Here is a 16,082-nt window from a genome sequence, read left to right on the forward strand (position 1 = left end):
TTCTGTCCGATTCTCAAGGAGATGTGACAGTTCCTTTTTGACACATGGCTACTTTTACGCAGTAATGGTCCGATTTTCAAGGTGCCACGTCGGATCTCATTAAATGCATCCCGCTTCAAATTCAAAAATTCAAGGTTACATATAAAAGGGGATTCAAAGGCTCATTCTCAGTTTACGCGATCAAAACGAAAAATTCCCAAATTCTCTGTTCATCATCATCTTCAAACCCTAACAATGGCGAATTCTGCTCATGTTGATCCTTCCACTGAAGATATTTCATCTGCACCAGTAATGAAGATTCAATCCACTAACTATTATGTGGATGGTGAAGTTTCTCAATACCCAGAAGAATTGAAGATGCTCATCGTTGCTTTGAAGCACTCTGCTTTATCTACGACAATGTTCAATTCTTTTTCTGTTCCATTATCCCGGCTTTCTCAAGCAGGATCCACTGCGACTTACAACAAAGCATCTGATACAATCACTTTCCATCTAGTGAACGACAAAAAGGTTAGGCTAACCAAGAAACTCTTCTGCCAGATTCTTGATATTCCGAATTCGCCTCCTTATGTTGATTTCACATTCCCTCAAATTGTCTATATGTTTAATGAGATGGGATATCAACCACCATTGTCCAAAATAAGTGATTTTAAGAAATCTGGTCTTCCAAGACTGTGGAATTTCTTATTTGGTATTTTTCTACGCTGTTTAACCGGGAGAACAGTTGGTTTAGACAAAGGAAGAATGGAGGTGTATGTAATGGTTGCAGGTCTATACTACGATCTTCAAGTGGACTATTCTACACAATTATGGAAGGAATTCCAAAAGGGTGTAGAACATACGAATGCCCTTCACGGTATTTCGTGTGCAAGATATTGGAGCCTGATTCTGCAATATTTTTATAATAAGGAAGGGATTTTGGTACCAAATGACGAAGAAAAAGTTGCTTTTCAATCATACTATTATCCAAAGGAAGTTGTAGATAATGCTGATGATTTCCCAACTGTGGCTCGAATTCCAGATGCGATGCTCAAAGGGGTTGATCCTATGAATTCTGTTTTGGTGGCATATTTGCAAACCATTGATTCTTCTGTTCAGACTGGGATTTTGTTGCCTAGGGAAGAAAAGAAGTCTAAAAAATCAAAGAAGTCTGATCCTGCTTCATCTGAAAAGAAAACCAAGGATTCGAAATCCTCGAAGTCTCCAAAGAAAAAGCCTGAAACTGGTGAAGTATCTATTGATGAGACCCAAGTGATTGAGCCTATCATTGCAGAAACTCAAGAGAATGTCATTATTGTTGGATTAATGTCTAAGTCCATAACTATATTTGGTATGTACTTGACCCGACCCGTCATGGTCAATTTGGGTTGCACTTCACCGACACAATTTATATGGATAGTCTTTTGAGAATAGTATATTTATGATTTATATTAATATATTATAAGTTCTAATATATTAATATATAATCATATTATTTAATTAGTATTGATCAAGAATTAATTTATAATTAATTAAGTGATCAAAAGGAACTAATTAAATATGGACTCTTAGATATATATATATATATATATATATATATATATATATATATATATATATATATATATATATGTGTGTGTGTGTGTGTGTAGTGGGCCAAGTTCATTTAGGTTGGGCTAAGTCTTCATGGATAGTCCATGGAGCTTTAACCCATGGATCCTAGGAAATGAAAGGTCATGGGTATTAGGGTTTAACCCTAATCCTCCACACTATATAAAGGGTCTTATGGTTCATGAAATTATGCTAGTGGCTAGTGTGGATACACTAAAGAGGGCAATAACCGATTTCATAGTGTGAGCCAAGTATCCATATTCTCTAAAGGTTTTCCAAGGTGTTTTGGTGATTTGTGATTCCACTTGAGGCTTCCACACTATTGGGGCTAAGCTCTTAAAGCTTGAAGACATCAAGCTACATCAAAAGGTATGTCATCTAACTAGAACTTTGTAGTATAGGTGCTTCATAATATGCTAGTTAGGATGAAACCTTGGAATATTTAATATTTGCATGTATAATAGAGAAAACATAGATCCAAGGTTTATAGGGTTGCATGTACACCATAGGAGTGTTAGAATGCTCAAAACCCAACAGTGGTATCAGAGCCATGGGTTGTTTTCTGTTATATTGATGCAAATGTTTTATTTTCAAAGTTGGAAAAAAAGGAAAAAAACATGACGTTTGTCAAATTTTAAGATAATTACTTGTTTTTGTGAAAAACTAATTATTTGTAAAATTTGAATCATTTGCTATATGAGTTGAATTAGGTCAAATTTAGTAAAAGATAAAATGATATGATTATTTTATTAGTTTTAAAAGTTTGATCTAAAGAGTTTTTTGAAACCTCCATAAGTTATGCATATGAAGAGGTTTTAAAAAAAAATTGATTCAAAGTTTTTTTATGGAGTTACAAAACTTAGTCTTAATGTTTTAAAGAATTCCATAACTTGTTCTTAAGTTATGGAACATGAAAAGTTTCATCATAAAACAAGTATTTAACTCTATAAGTTATGGAATTCAAAAGTTTTCAGGAGTTACAAAACTTGCCCTCAAGTTTTGGAATTTGGAAAAAGTTTTTTTATGATAAAAAAAAAGAATTAAATTCTAAAACTCTTGGGTTCATAACTTAAACAATTAATTAAATGGTTTTAATTTTGAATTTAATAATTGGAATTATGATGTTTTTATTGAATAATTCAATTAACTCTTATGGACTTTATTAATAGATAATTAAAGTGTTTAATTAAAAGAGAATTAATAATTCCATAATGATATGGTTTAAATTTAATTAAATTAAGAGTATAATTTAATTAATAGATTAAACCACCAAGTATTTTAAATGTCTAAAATACACCCTTATACTATTATAATATTAAAAGTTTAATATATTATATGTATAAGAGCAAGTCGTCTTACCATTAGTAGGCCTCATTCACGAAGCCGGTCTATAAGGGTGGTAGAAGGTTACTGCCTATAAAATGGCAGTTTAATGGGTGTCCACTCTCACCCACCGCTTCCTTGACTGGTGGAGGGTCGTTAGCCGAACAGGTAGGACAAGGACTATAATTCTCCCTTCATTAAAATTATTAATGATAAATACTAAGTAACTAAACTCTTAATAATACCCAATCTTAGTTACTTAGGAAAATGTGAATTTGGTGCTAACCCATGAATTACACTTTGCACTTTGCTTAAGTCAGTTAGTGGAGCGTGTGTGGTTAACCGGCACACTAGCTTGATTTAACAAGGTAGGCAAAGGGTAACTTAATGTTTATCATAGTATCGGTGGAGCGTGTGTGGTTAACCGGCACATCGATTGAGGGGTAAATATTAAGGGTACCAAGTATATTTGCATGGTTATTCACACCTTGTTTTGTGATCCTCGGCATCCCAGTCACAAAACCTGAAGGGCACACTCGAGATTGAAACATGCCTTTGAAAAGTTCAATGAATCTCAAAAGAATCTAGGAGTTTCAAAACCAATTAAAACCTAATAATACATTTCGTTTATCTTGGTGGAAATTGGTGAATCTTCATTCACCTACCTTCAAATATTTTATAGCTTGGATTACGGCATCCCTCTTCCAAGTTATAAAATAGTTTGTTGGGTCCAAGCCTTAATATTTCATATTGGGTGTTATATTAAGGACTTTAGATCAACTATCTTGAATATCTCCCAAAAAGATGTATGGTTCAGACATCTATGATCCTCCCAAATCTCTTGGAACTTCACTTCCTCCACCTCCTCCAATTATTCTCCCTAACCCACAAGTTCAAGGTCACTCAATCCCTAATGGCAAGCAAGGTCTATGTGTGATCACATCTTAGAGATGAAGTCACATATTGACAAGCCGGGAGAGTTGGGTGTCAAAGTCTTGAGAAAGTTGGATGTTCAATCACTTTCTAAGTCACATAGTGAGTTCCTTTGGGACTACTATGAAACAAACTATGACATGAACCTTAATGATCATATCTATTTTCTTGGTGCTGCTGAATCAGCAATGATTTGGAACGATAGTAAAGCAAATTTGATTAGAAGATCAACTTCCTAAAAACTTTATGGACAGTGACATCCAGAAAAAGCATTCTCTTCCCAATGGAAAGGGATTGACCATAGTCAACCCGGTTGACCAAATGGTAAAGAGAAAGGCTAAGTCTGAGATAGTCCCATTACCAAAGGGTCCATATGTTTATTTTGCCAAAGGAAGGGGCGTTGATTGCAAAGCTGCCAAATTTACCTACGGATGTTAAAGTCAATAAGTTTGACTCTACATCACGTAGAGCCCATTATCTAACTCTGTTAAGTTCTATTCTGAGATCCTCATTACATGATGTGACTGGGTCACATGTTGATGTTTTAAGAATCAAAGAATAGAGAGAAATCTTAAAGGAAGTATATGCTGATTCTGATCGCGAAGGTGGATTTCGATCGCATCAGAATTTTGAGCAGTTGCTTAAGAAGTTATGATATATTGCTAAGGAATAGATAACAACAATTTTCCATGTGGATTGTAAGGATAAGTTTTTCCGCAAAGTTTTAAAATAAAAGAAAATTGTTTAATTTTATTTTTTTGAAGTATCCTTACAATGGTATTTGTGGAAAATTGTTGCTTATATGATTCCACTGACAGCAATATTGGAAAATGGATTTGATTCTTTCATTTATGGTAGTGTCTAAATTTACCAAATCAGGAAAGTTCCTCATCACCCAAGTTTCAATTGGACCGAAACTTGGAATCATGCAAGTTGAATAGTATGATGAATGAGAACTTTCAAGCATTGGAAAATCAAGACTAATTACTTGTTCACATGGATGTGTGAGTTAAGTGAAGGACTAAAGGGATCGAGTACACATTCTTGTGCACTGGTCATGTCCACCACAAAGCTCGTTAAGACTATTTGATTTACTAAAGTTTAGTAAATATGGTTATACTTACAAGTTTAAGTATAATTCTGAAACATTGGAAAAGTCTCAATGTATGGCAGAACGAATGGGAAGAATCAAATTAGGCAGAAAGATAAAAGTTTCTCAAATCTGAAAAGATGGGAGAGTACTTTAGTATCATGTTTGTGATCATCTTAATGATTTAGAAATCATATAACAATTAGTCCTCTAAAGGTCATCTTAGTGCATTATTATGACTAAGAAGAGGAGTCATGATATGTTGAAATGGTTAGATCAGGAAGATGAGTTATACTTCGTTCCAAAACAATTCTTAGAGTCATACTCCAAGATTGTAACTTGAGTGACATATCTTAAAGAAAGGTTTAAAACACTTGTCAAATGTAGGAGTAAAAGTATCCTACTCTTGTACATTTGAAATTGGTAAGTTGTGATGTTTTGGATAAAACAAAGACCAACTAAGGCCAATTGTGTGAAGTGTTTGTCTTGATAAAGAATCCGCACTATCTCTTGAATATTTGGCAAGATAGTCTTATATGTCAAGAGGATAGTGGGAGTCTTAAAGATCCTAAAAAGAATTTCAAAAACTAATCAACAATAAAACCTGAGGTTCTTCACTAGCACACGACTTGAGGTTATAACCTATCGTGTTGACATATTCTGTGCCCATTCCAGTTAAAGTTGGCTTTGCATAGGAGTTCTGAGAGTTCTCAATTGGTTGCATAACAACTTGGAAGCAATGGCAGGCCCTGTACTGCCAGGTGGCAAGAAGTTAAGATTGCATAAGTTCAGTCCATATGAGTTTGGATTTGTCATTATCCTTGTCTTGTGACTATGGTTTTGACGATTCACATGGATAAGAACACATACACCATAACATCTAAGGGTCATAAGGTTTCTCTCCGATTCATGAAAATAATGGTGAGGAAACACTTCCACCAAGTAGATTTGAAGCAGATGTCAAAAGGTCTAAACAATTGAGACTATGATTACGACATCCCTTTTCATAGTTCTGTAATTGTTTAGACACACATGCATGCCATCTAAGGAAAGGTGTATGATTTTGATAAAGTTTTATCAAAGCATCTCGTATCAGAAGTCTGAACTTTGGTAAGAAAGTCAATAAAGTATTGATTTCTAGAAGTCCAGCTGATTTCTGAGTACATGTCAAAGCTAGTGGGAGCATAAGTGTTATGCTAATAATCATCATGTTAGTGGGAGCATGATAAATATTGTTAGTGTTGCAAGTTAGCAATGTTAATTATAGAAAACAAAAGTTTCAATTCGTGAGGCTGCAGGGATTGAAAAAGTTGTTTTGCTATAATTAAGGGAGAGGATATAATTCATTTCAGTTCTAAAGGCTTAGATTGAGACCTTAATCATCTTTAGTCAAGAATATATATATATGAATTTCATGTTGGATTGGTTCAACTTAAGGAAATTCTATATATTGCGTTCTCAAAATTCGATTATGATTACGGCATCCCTCTTCATAGTCAAATTTTGAAAACATGGCACATAAAAATATTGTAGCAAAAGACTGGTCTAGAATCATGTCTTTATGTGAGACATCATGAATCGTGTACCATTTGCTTTGGGTACAGGATCGATTGCATGTGCTATAATATTTGCCATTTCTAAATTTTTCCAAATGCCCATAGGCATTAAGAAGGGAAAAGGTCTAGAATTGGATATGACTAAAATGATTAAGCAATTGTCGAGGACAATCTGAGGTTTACCAAAGATTGGTTGCTCAGGGACAGTTGGAAGTATAGTGCTAATTTTGGAAGACCCATATTGACATATTCTGAAAAGAGGCATCTCTTATTCAGAAGTGATAGTCAAAATGAGAATATGGAGTTGTCTCCATAGGTGGAAGTTATCTGTGTAAGATTAGAAAACTTAATGCAAGAAGCATGTCCAAAGCAATGTACTTTGAATATGAGACTTAGTTTCCATGGAGTTGATCTCCATTGGAATACCTTATAATGACTGTTGACAAGTCTTTGTGACTTTGTACATATTCATTACAGGAGGGTCAGTGCATATAAGTTTAAAATCTAAACAGATTTCGATAAATGATAGGAATTTGAAATTCTCACATTTTTCGATAAGGATTTGGGAGTGTGAAATTAGAATCATTGAAATTATGTTCAATTGGTTTATTTTATAAAGTAAGGATCATAGACAAACATAGAGTGCATACTTGGTGTATGGCAAAGCTATTGTTTAAGAAAAACATAGTGTACATGCTTGGAGCATGGGACAACTAGTGTTTTTAATTCAAGTATAAAGTTGATAAAACCGAAACAATGAATAATGAGTAATCAGTATGGTGATAAATAAAAGTGTTTATTTATATTCATAGGGTTTGATACCATATTTGATTCATTTATTCTTGTGTTTCACTTTGCATGTTTTGACTTCCAGAATAACTAAGTCACTCCTCCTGAATGATTAAGTTATTCAAACCATCCACAGTCGGTCATATGTTGGAAGTAGATATGAATCAAGACTGACATGGGTTGGTTTGTAGAGGTCCAAGTTGGTGGACAAAGTGGTGCTACAACACTCATGAGTGCTCATAAGTTCTGAGTATTGGATTCAACCCGCGCTCATTTAAATCACTTCATGGATTTTATCACGAGTGATCATGAGACGATAATATCTTATATGCTTCAAACCTAGAGATATGAGTTGTTACTATGAGTTGGTTATACATTGATTGCACGAAAACACATTGGTAACTCGATGTTATAAAACGTGCCTTTGTGTATGATTCAACAAGTAGTAGAACAAGCCATATGATTCGAAGTTTATCCATTCCTTTTACCTTCGGGATAAAAGCGATATCTGTGGGCCCCTCGATGATTTAGCGATGACACATGTGAGTGCTTGGCCAAGCCAGGACTGATTTGATTTGTTCAATCAGTCAGTCATCATAAATCGAAAATCGGGAAACAACAAATGGACAGAGAGAATGATTATAATCCATGTCTCAGTCCATATGATATCTATAATGGAGGAATATATGATCCCTTATCTAATGGACAAGTCATTGACAAAGGTCAGAGTTCATTGACAAGATCAGAGTTCGACAGCGGCTTTAAGAGCTACGATTGCCAGTTGGTTTTTGAAGTCATACTCAATAATAGTTTTAGACTTATCCAAGTGGGAGACTGTTGGATTAATGTCTAAGTCCATAACTATATTTGGTATGTACTTGACCCGATCCGGCATGGTCCATTTGGGTTGCACTTCACCGACACAATTTATATGGATAGTCTTTTGAGAATAGTATATTTATGATTTATATTAATATATTATAAGTTCTAATATATTAATATATAATCATATTATTTAATTAGTATTGATCAAGAATTAATTTATAATTAATTAAGTGATCAAAAGGAACTAATTAAATATGGACTCTTAGATATATATATGCGTAGTGGGCCAAGTTCATTTAGGTTGGGCTAAGTCTTCATGGATAGTCCATGGAGCTTTAACCCATGGATCCTAGGAAATGAAAGGTCATGGGTATTAGGGTTTAACCCTAATCCTCCACACTATATAAAGGGTCTTATGGTTCATGAAATTATGCTAGTGGCTAGTGTGGATACACTAAAGAGGGCAATAACCGATTTCATAGTGTGAGCCAAGTATCCATATTCTCTAAAGGTTTTCCAAGGTGTTTTGGTGATTTGTGATTCCACTTGAGGCTTCCACACTATTGGGGCTAAGCTCTTAAAGCTTGAAGACATCAAGCTACATCAAAAGGTATGTCATCTAACTAGAACTTTGTAGTATAGGTGCTTCATAATATGCTAGTTAGGATGAAACCTTGGAATATTTAATATTTGCATGTATAATAGAGAAAACATAGATCCAAGGTTTATAGGGTTGCATGTACGCCATAGGAGTGTTAGAATGCTCAAAACCCAACAATTATTCCTTCGAAGACTGGAATGTTTCGAAGAATTAAAATGAAGTCCACTCACAAACGCAAGTCTCCTACACAGAAAATGGTTCGAAAACCTCAAATCACTCATCAAGGAGTGTTAATTCACGAAGTACCAGCACCTGTCTCTCCGGTGTCCAAGAAAAGAATGGCTGAGGATATGGCCAAACGTTTGTCCAAGAAGAAAAAGAGGAAGACTCGAAAGCTGGTGATTACCACTGAGTCCACTGAGGATGATGAAGAACGAATTCCTGAAACTCCTGAACCAACTCTTAATGATCAGACTTCGACTCCTGAGTAAATACTCATTTTACCATCCGAAGATTCGATTACCAAGTCAGTTTCTGAGGCGGTTCGAACTTCAGGCATCCCTGCACGCGTATCTGATACGGATGCAAATGTCGATATGGGTGAAGACGGTTCGAAAAATGCAGCTTCAGGTCATACTACTTCTACTCCTTTTGAACATATTGTTTCGTTACCATTATCCACTACTCCTCTCACATCAACTACACATTCCCCAACATTCGAACATATTCTTGATCAACCTTTTACTTCCATTTTTTCTTCACAATCTACTGAGCCACCCAAATCAACTTCTCCTATTCAAGACACTACTTTTATGGAGACAGAGACTGACAATGAAGGGTTTGGAGGAACGTTTGAAGACTTGGAATTTCAAGATGAAGAAGAACAATTTCCAGATCACATGTTGATGACCATGAAGCAGTTTAAGATCTTAAATCAGAAGTTGAATTCCATACTTCAGTCTCAAGCGGATATGGGGGTGGTTCTTCTGTTTCAAGTTTGGAGGTTGACACTATGATCAAGATGTTCGAAGCCAGAATGGTGAGCAAAGTATCTGGCATGATTAAAGATTCTGAATCTTGAGTCTTGGAGAAAGTTGATCTCAATGATCAAAACACTGAAATTCGACTCAATTCTCAAAGTTCGAAATTTGCTAGTGATTTGAAAGAGTTGAAGAATGTAGCAAAGGAACGACGTGTGCTTTTTGTTCAAGATGTGAAGAAAGTACGAGAGGATGTCAACTTGCAGATTGACGAACTTCGTGACGATATGAAAAGAGAAATCGCTACGGCTCAACAAGACTATGCTTCCTTGCATCAAAAAGTTGATATAATTTGTGACGCTGTCACCAAATTTGTCAAGTTGTATGAAAATTTTAGTCCTCAAATTTCTCAAATTTCAACAACAGAAAGTGCGAATTTTGAAGAAGTAATTTCTCTACTCAAGGAGTTAAAGGAACTTTCTGTCAAGCCGGTTTCGTCTCCACTGATGACTCCTGAATTTTTGTCTCAGAAGTTTATCCAATTCGAAGCCATTCTTAACAAACAACTTGCTCCTCTCTTTCGCATATCAAGTCTTCTTCCAACCACAAATGCCCCACCTGCTATCACAGGGGTGCAAGGGGGAGAAAGGAAAACCAGTGAGTCGAAGACTAGTGGAGAAGATGCGAAAGTGGTGGGAAAAGTCTTTTCTTCGAAAATCCCAACAACAAAGCCAGTAATAGTTTCGGCTAGGATAGTGACTTCTACAGTTGTAACAACATTACCCATTACAAGAACTTTTTCGAAAGGGATTGTAATTGGTAAATCTTCGGAGACTGGTGGAAGTGGTTCAATTCCAAAAGAGATAATTGATAATCCAGCATTGAAAGACAAGGGGAAATCGATTGTTGTCGAAAAGTCGAAGGAAGAAAAGAAGGCTGAAGCTGAAGCTGAGATCGAAAAGCTCAGAATCGTTCAAAGTATAATGGCTCAGCGAGCAAGTGATCCAAAGGGAATGGATAAAGGGGATCCAACGAAACACTATAACTATGAAACAATCGAAGCCAAGGTTGCATTCAATCACATGTATTGAAAAGAAACCAAAGCAGAGTTACCTGGTCACGAATACTGATGCAAGCCAGCTGGATTTCCCGATAAATGAAATGATGTTTATTATGCCTCAGTTCAAGGCAGAAGGGAATTTTAAAAACAAGGATGAAGGGACACACATGAAAATTCGTTTTCATGCTGTTCTAGGAAAAGCCCCTGAGGATGTTTGGTCTTTGATCAAAATCAAGAAGGTGATAAGTATGAAAAAGGATGTGGTTTTCGAAAACACAGTCCAAAATTTTAAATATGTGGTTGCCAGGGCAGATGGAAAAATTTGCGAATTCACTGTTGCAGATTTTCCATTAATGAACTTGTATGATCTTATACAAGTTGCATTACTTTTGAAAGATAAATCCTTTTCATTCCTTCAAAACACAGAACCAGAAGAATTCAAGATTGGAGTTGCTCACATCAAAATCTTCATCGAAAATTACTATGAGTGTTTGGCAATGACTGATGTGGAGTTAGCAACAGCTAAAGGAATGGAAATAACTGCTCCAATGGCTCCTTCGAAGACTCAGGCTGATTTGAAGAAGTTTGCTGATGGTGAAATTTGCCTAAAGCCTTTTGGATTAGTCTTCGCAGGAAAAGACAAAGCTAGAAAAGCGAAAAGGTTTTTATTCCAGGCAAGTGAATTGGAGAGGTACACTACGTCTCAATATACGAACTTAATTGTTCGTATGAATCACTGCAAGAAGAACAATGAAGGAGATAAGAAAGAGTTGAAGAAAATTATCTCTTGGTACACAGAGATTCGAAGGGTGTTGCTGTATTCCATCACACTTCTTACAAACTGAAGACTTCGACTATGATTACAAAGGGGGAGATTGTAAGGGTCGAAATGTTGTAATTAGTCGAAGTATGTTTTGTACCCTTCGAACATTTTGTAATCTATTTTACTAGGGCATTGTATTCGAAGCTTAACGCATAGTCCTTAGTATATTTTTTGTATGCTTTCCTCTCCTATAAATAGGAGTGTTTACTAGAGTCATAAGTAGGAGTCTTTACAGGATTGTCATTTGTACTCTGTAAAACTTGAGAGCGTAATAGAGCTGAAACAAGATCATATTTACATCTGTGTTCAAATCTCACAATTCTACTTTGATCATTAAACTCTGATTAATTTCATACTCGATTCTTTGCTTCATCATATATATATATATATATATATATATATATATATATATATATATATATATATATATCATTATATACTTATAAAGGATGCATTTTTCCAATCACCTCACACATTTGAAACCCCCACACAAATTTCCAAACACCTCATGCATTTGAAACCCCCACACCTTTTCATCTTCAAAGTAATTAATAACACATCACACACTTTATATAAATGAAATTTTGAAGCTATGAATGGAACTATGGATGGTGAATTTAGAGCATGACATGAAGGAACAATTGATTTTGCTCCTTCGTACTTATAAATATGTTCCCAAATGAAAATTTGGCAAGAATGATGAAACAAAACCTGCTCCTGCATGGGAATTAAATCTTTTATGTCATTCATTCCATACCTTCCACTCCTTTAGTTTGCTCTTGCTGTATGGTAATTAAATCCCTTTATATCATTCATTGCATAACTTCCACTACTTTAGTTTGTACAATTTCAAATACTCTAAACGGATTATGAATATATGGCAGGTGTTATAGGATAATATGGATTGGGGATGAACTAAAGCAGACACTATACCCTAGAAATGAATCCAAGTTGTCCGATCAATCGGTCGGTAAAGGCAATATTTTCTACCGGAGTTAAAGTCTCAAGATAGAATATCAAAACCTTTGCATTTCAAATAGGTTTCCAGAACTATATTTGTTCCAATATTACTAAAGAATGCAAGAACAGTCTACCCACAATTCTTGAAGATTTTGAAACTCCAAGAATGAAAGAATATTTAAAACCTTTAAAAATGAATGAGAAACTCGAGCATAGAAATTAATGGCGGAAATTCACAAGTTGTACAAATTCTACAATGAAAAAATGCGAAATTAGATGTCTTAAATTACCAAACATTACAGGCAATAAGTAAGTTCTCTAATCATTTTCAGTAATTTTCAAAAAATGTGATTCAACACATGTGAGGTTTAGTTAAGAAACTAAACGCACACGACCACAAATGACAACCCATATTTACTGAATTATCAAATAGTTACACATTAGATACTAATGTGTATATAAACATTACATTTACAATTTTAAACTAATAATAAATTCGAATTATTTATTAGTATAAATTATTTGTAAATCAAAAAATAAACATACTATTTAATCGCATACAACCTTTATGTACAAACTATTTAATCGCATATTAATTATAATGTAATAATTTTGTTAATTGCATTAGGTTAGCATCTTATTTGTTTCAAAATCACAACTTCTCAATTAACTATATGCTTAAAAAGAATGTTAACTATTTATTTTACCATAATATATATAACCATATTAAACTACATAATTATTCCACTGCGAACGCGTAGGCATTCGCCTAGTATATATATATTTGCTGCATCGACCCATCCAGAAACCACTTCACCTTTTTCATTAATTTTAATTTTATTCAAGAAAATACATGCAAAGTATACAAAATGAGAGTGACGATTACATGATCAAAATCACTAGTCCCTCTATATATACCCCTTCACTCCAAAACCCGTTACAACCAAACCCCATAAAACAGAGAGAGAGAGAGAGAGATAGAGATGTCGGCAATGGAGACGGTGGTGTCTCGGTCAGCAGCTTGCAGTGGTAGCGGTAGCAGCAGATGGTGTCCGACACCAGAGCAGGTGATGTTGTTAGAAGGAATGTATAGAGCAGGTCTAAAAACACCGACTGCAACGCAGATACAGCAAATAACTTCAAGACTCTCTCTATACGGCAGAATCCAAGGAAAAAACGTGTTTTATTGGTTTCAAAATCATAAAGCTAGAGATCGGCAAAAGCTTCGAAAGAAATTAATGGCGATTTATCAACACCAACGGCTTTCCTCCCCTTACAACTCACCTTACCATCATCCCTATGCACTCCAGGTAACCTATTCAATTCCTTTGGTATGTTTAAAGCGTTAAAATGGTTGAAACGTGTACACTAATCGATACATTGTAAGTTTATATCCTACATTAAAAAATATGGTAAGAGGATAGAAGATGCATAACTTGAGGCTAATCTCTCTCTCTCTCTCTCTCTCTCTCTCTCTCTCTCTCTCTCTCTCTCTCTCTCTCTCTCTCTCTCTTCCTTTTTTTTTTTTTTTACTGTGTGTGTGTGTGGATTTCTAGTAAATGCAAAAAGAGGTCCTTAAAATTGGTTTGTTTGGGTTTCTTAACATATCTTTGATGAAATATTGCCTTGCTTGTAATCCTGCTGTGTCTGTTTTGTTTGGCCTTGTTCTAAATAAAAGATAAAAATACTTGATGCTTTTTGTTTTTGTTTTTGGTTTCTTTGGTATTAAAAGGTTTTTATATACGAGCGTACTAACCTAGTTAGCGTTTTAATTAGATGTATTTGAACCGTTTAAACTGAAAAAACCCATCACTCATTGTCAATTGGTTTCTAGCTAACGAGTAACGTGTGCTTAGTATTCAAATAGCAATGGTTATCTTTAAAAACTCATATGCCAAATGCTTCGCTGACAAAATATACATGATTTATCTTTAGAAGCTCAAACCCATCACACGATTTTGCATAATATCAAATAATTTTTAGTAGCTTTACTTACAAGTGTATAATACCATTTACTGGGACATGCATGCAATATGATTAAAATATTTATACTAGTTAATTGGTAAATTACAAATAGTTTATTTTATGAATAAGAGTTTTTATAATAAATGAGTTTATCTAAAACAGAACCAGGTTCACAACATACAACATGGGTAAACATTTTTATATATGTTGAGTTATGAAGATGTATCTTTTTTTGGAGAAAATAATATCAATATGAAAGAATTAAAAATTCAAAAACAAAGAGGGAGTACTACAATTTCAAAATTAATTCAATCACAAACTTACGCTCTTGATCTGTGATTGCAATAAACGCATATGAGCACGTGAATATCTGTTTTATAATATAAATAACCTTGCTCTTAATTTTCTTTATATATAAGTTTGTAATTATCATAACCACTCATGGCATACATACAGGGTGATTTTGGTGTAGTCGAAGATACATCAATCTGCAAGGACAGTGTCAACAAACGGAAGGTTGATCAGACCTGCAGCAAGGAGGTCATGTGTGATTGCCCACTCATGCCAGTGATGATGATGGAGAGTACAAGTCAATATTGCACAAGAGTACCACCCAAAACCCTACAACTCTTCCCGACCACAACCACTGCCACCAGTCTCAAAGACGATCTGTGCACCACCTCTAAACCCTAGTAAACCTAAATGAAATGGACAAGACAGAAACCTTTGACGTTAGGGTTAGGTTTTCAAGAAGATTTAAATAAAGCAATTCTTTCTTTAGGATATCAAATCAAATTAATTCCGAGTAGTAGTGTTGTAAGGTCGTTTTTGTAAGGACTTGTATATAGTGTAATAAAGATTGTACCGTGACATATGGTGTTGTGACTTGTGGGTTTCTGTTATGTCACTAGACATTTGCATGCCATCAGTAGTAGTACTATATAAAGAAAGATGAAAGATCTGAATTGCCATAGAGTCTAGCATTTAGTGATGGAATTGAAATGTCCATTTCACAAACTTGGGATATGCATTGGGATTGCGGAAAGCTTCTGTGTTTGGTTAATTCAACTCCTGTTTTATGTTCTTTTAAGTTTTGAATAAAAAAAAATTCAGGTAATCTTTCAACTCTTTTGATAGAGATAGCTATGGACTTTACGTAGAACGTTATTTATATATGTATCCAACGAACTCTAAGCATTCTAATTAGACGATTACGGAAACTATACAATTTGAATTGATGAAACCACATATACGACATTAGACAATTAGACAAACAGTACCTGAGGAAGCTGGCAAAGGTTCAGATGGTCGATCAGTACTTTATGATTTGCATAGACATGTCTTGGGAAGAAGTCAGGCCAAATTGACTTGTGTTTTAAGTTTTGTCAGCAAGCAAAGTAAAGTCAAATTGCAATGCATGCAAAATTCAGGATACACCAATAAGAAAACACACCAACAAAATGTAAAAAAACTTTCACTTACTTTTGAGAATTTAAAAAGCGAAAACTGGTCATAATAGATGTCTAGCCTAAGTCAGTTAATGTAGGTTAACGAAAAATCAAACTACTAAACCATATATATATATAT

At 34.7% G+C, this 16,082-nt stretch overlaps 1 protein-coding gene across 1 annotated transcript; it reads left to right on the plus strand.

Moving 5' to 3' along the window:
• Positions 1 to 13,513: 13,513 nt before the first annotated feature.
• Positions 13,514 to 15,188, plus strand: LOC145139127 (uncharacterized). Its single transcript, XM_079073058.1, has 2 exons — positions 13,514 to 13,840; positions 14,952 to 15,188. The coding sequence occupies exons 1-2, from the start codon at positions 13,514 to 13,516 to the stop codon at positions 15,186 to 15,188; spliced, it is 564 nt and encodes a 187-aa protein (XP_078929184.1).
• Positions 15,189 to 16,082: the final 894 nt, after the last annotated feature.

This window comes from Lactuca virosa, chromosome 9 (assembly GCF_052849685.1).
Source record: "Lactuca virosa cultivar CGN04683 chromosome 9, Lactuca_virosa_CGN04683_v6, whole genome shotgun sequence".
Taxonomy (NCBI): Eukaryota; Viridiplantae; Streptophyta; class Magnoliopsida; order Asterales; family Asteraceae; genus Lactuca; species Lactuca virosa.

What these genes read in the sequence shown, in the direction of transcription:
- LOC145139127 (XM_079073058.1), top strand. Translation starts at nt 13,514, where the DNA reads ATGTCGGCAATGGAGACGGTGGTGTCTCGGTCAGCAGCTTGCAGTGGT. An exon ending in ATCATCCCTATGCACTCCAG is followed by an intron (nt 13,841 to 14,951) that starts GTAACCTATTCA and finishes GCATACATACAG; the next exon opens with GGTGATTTTGGTGTAGTCGA.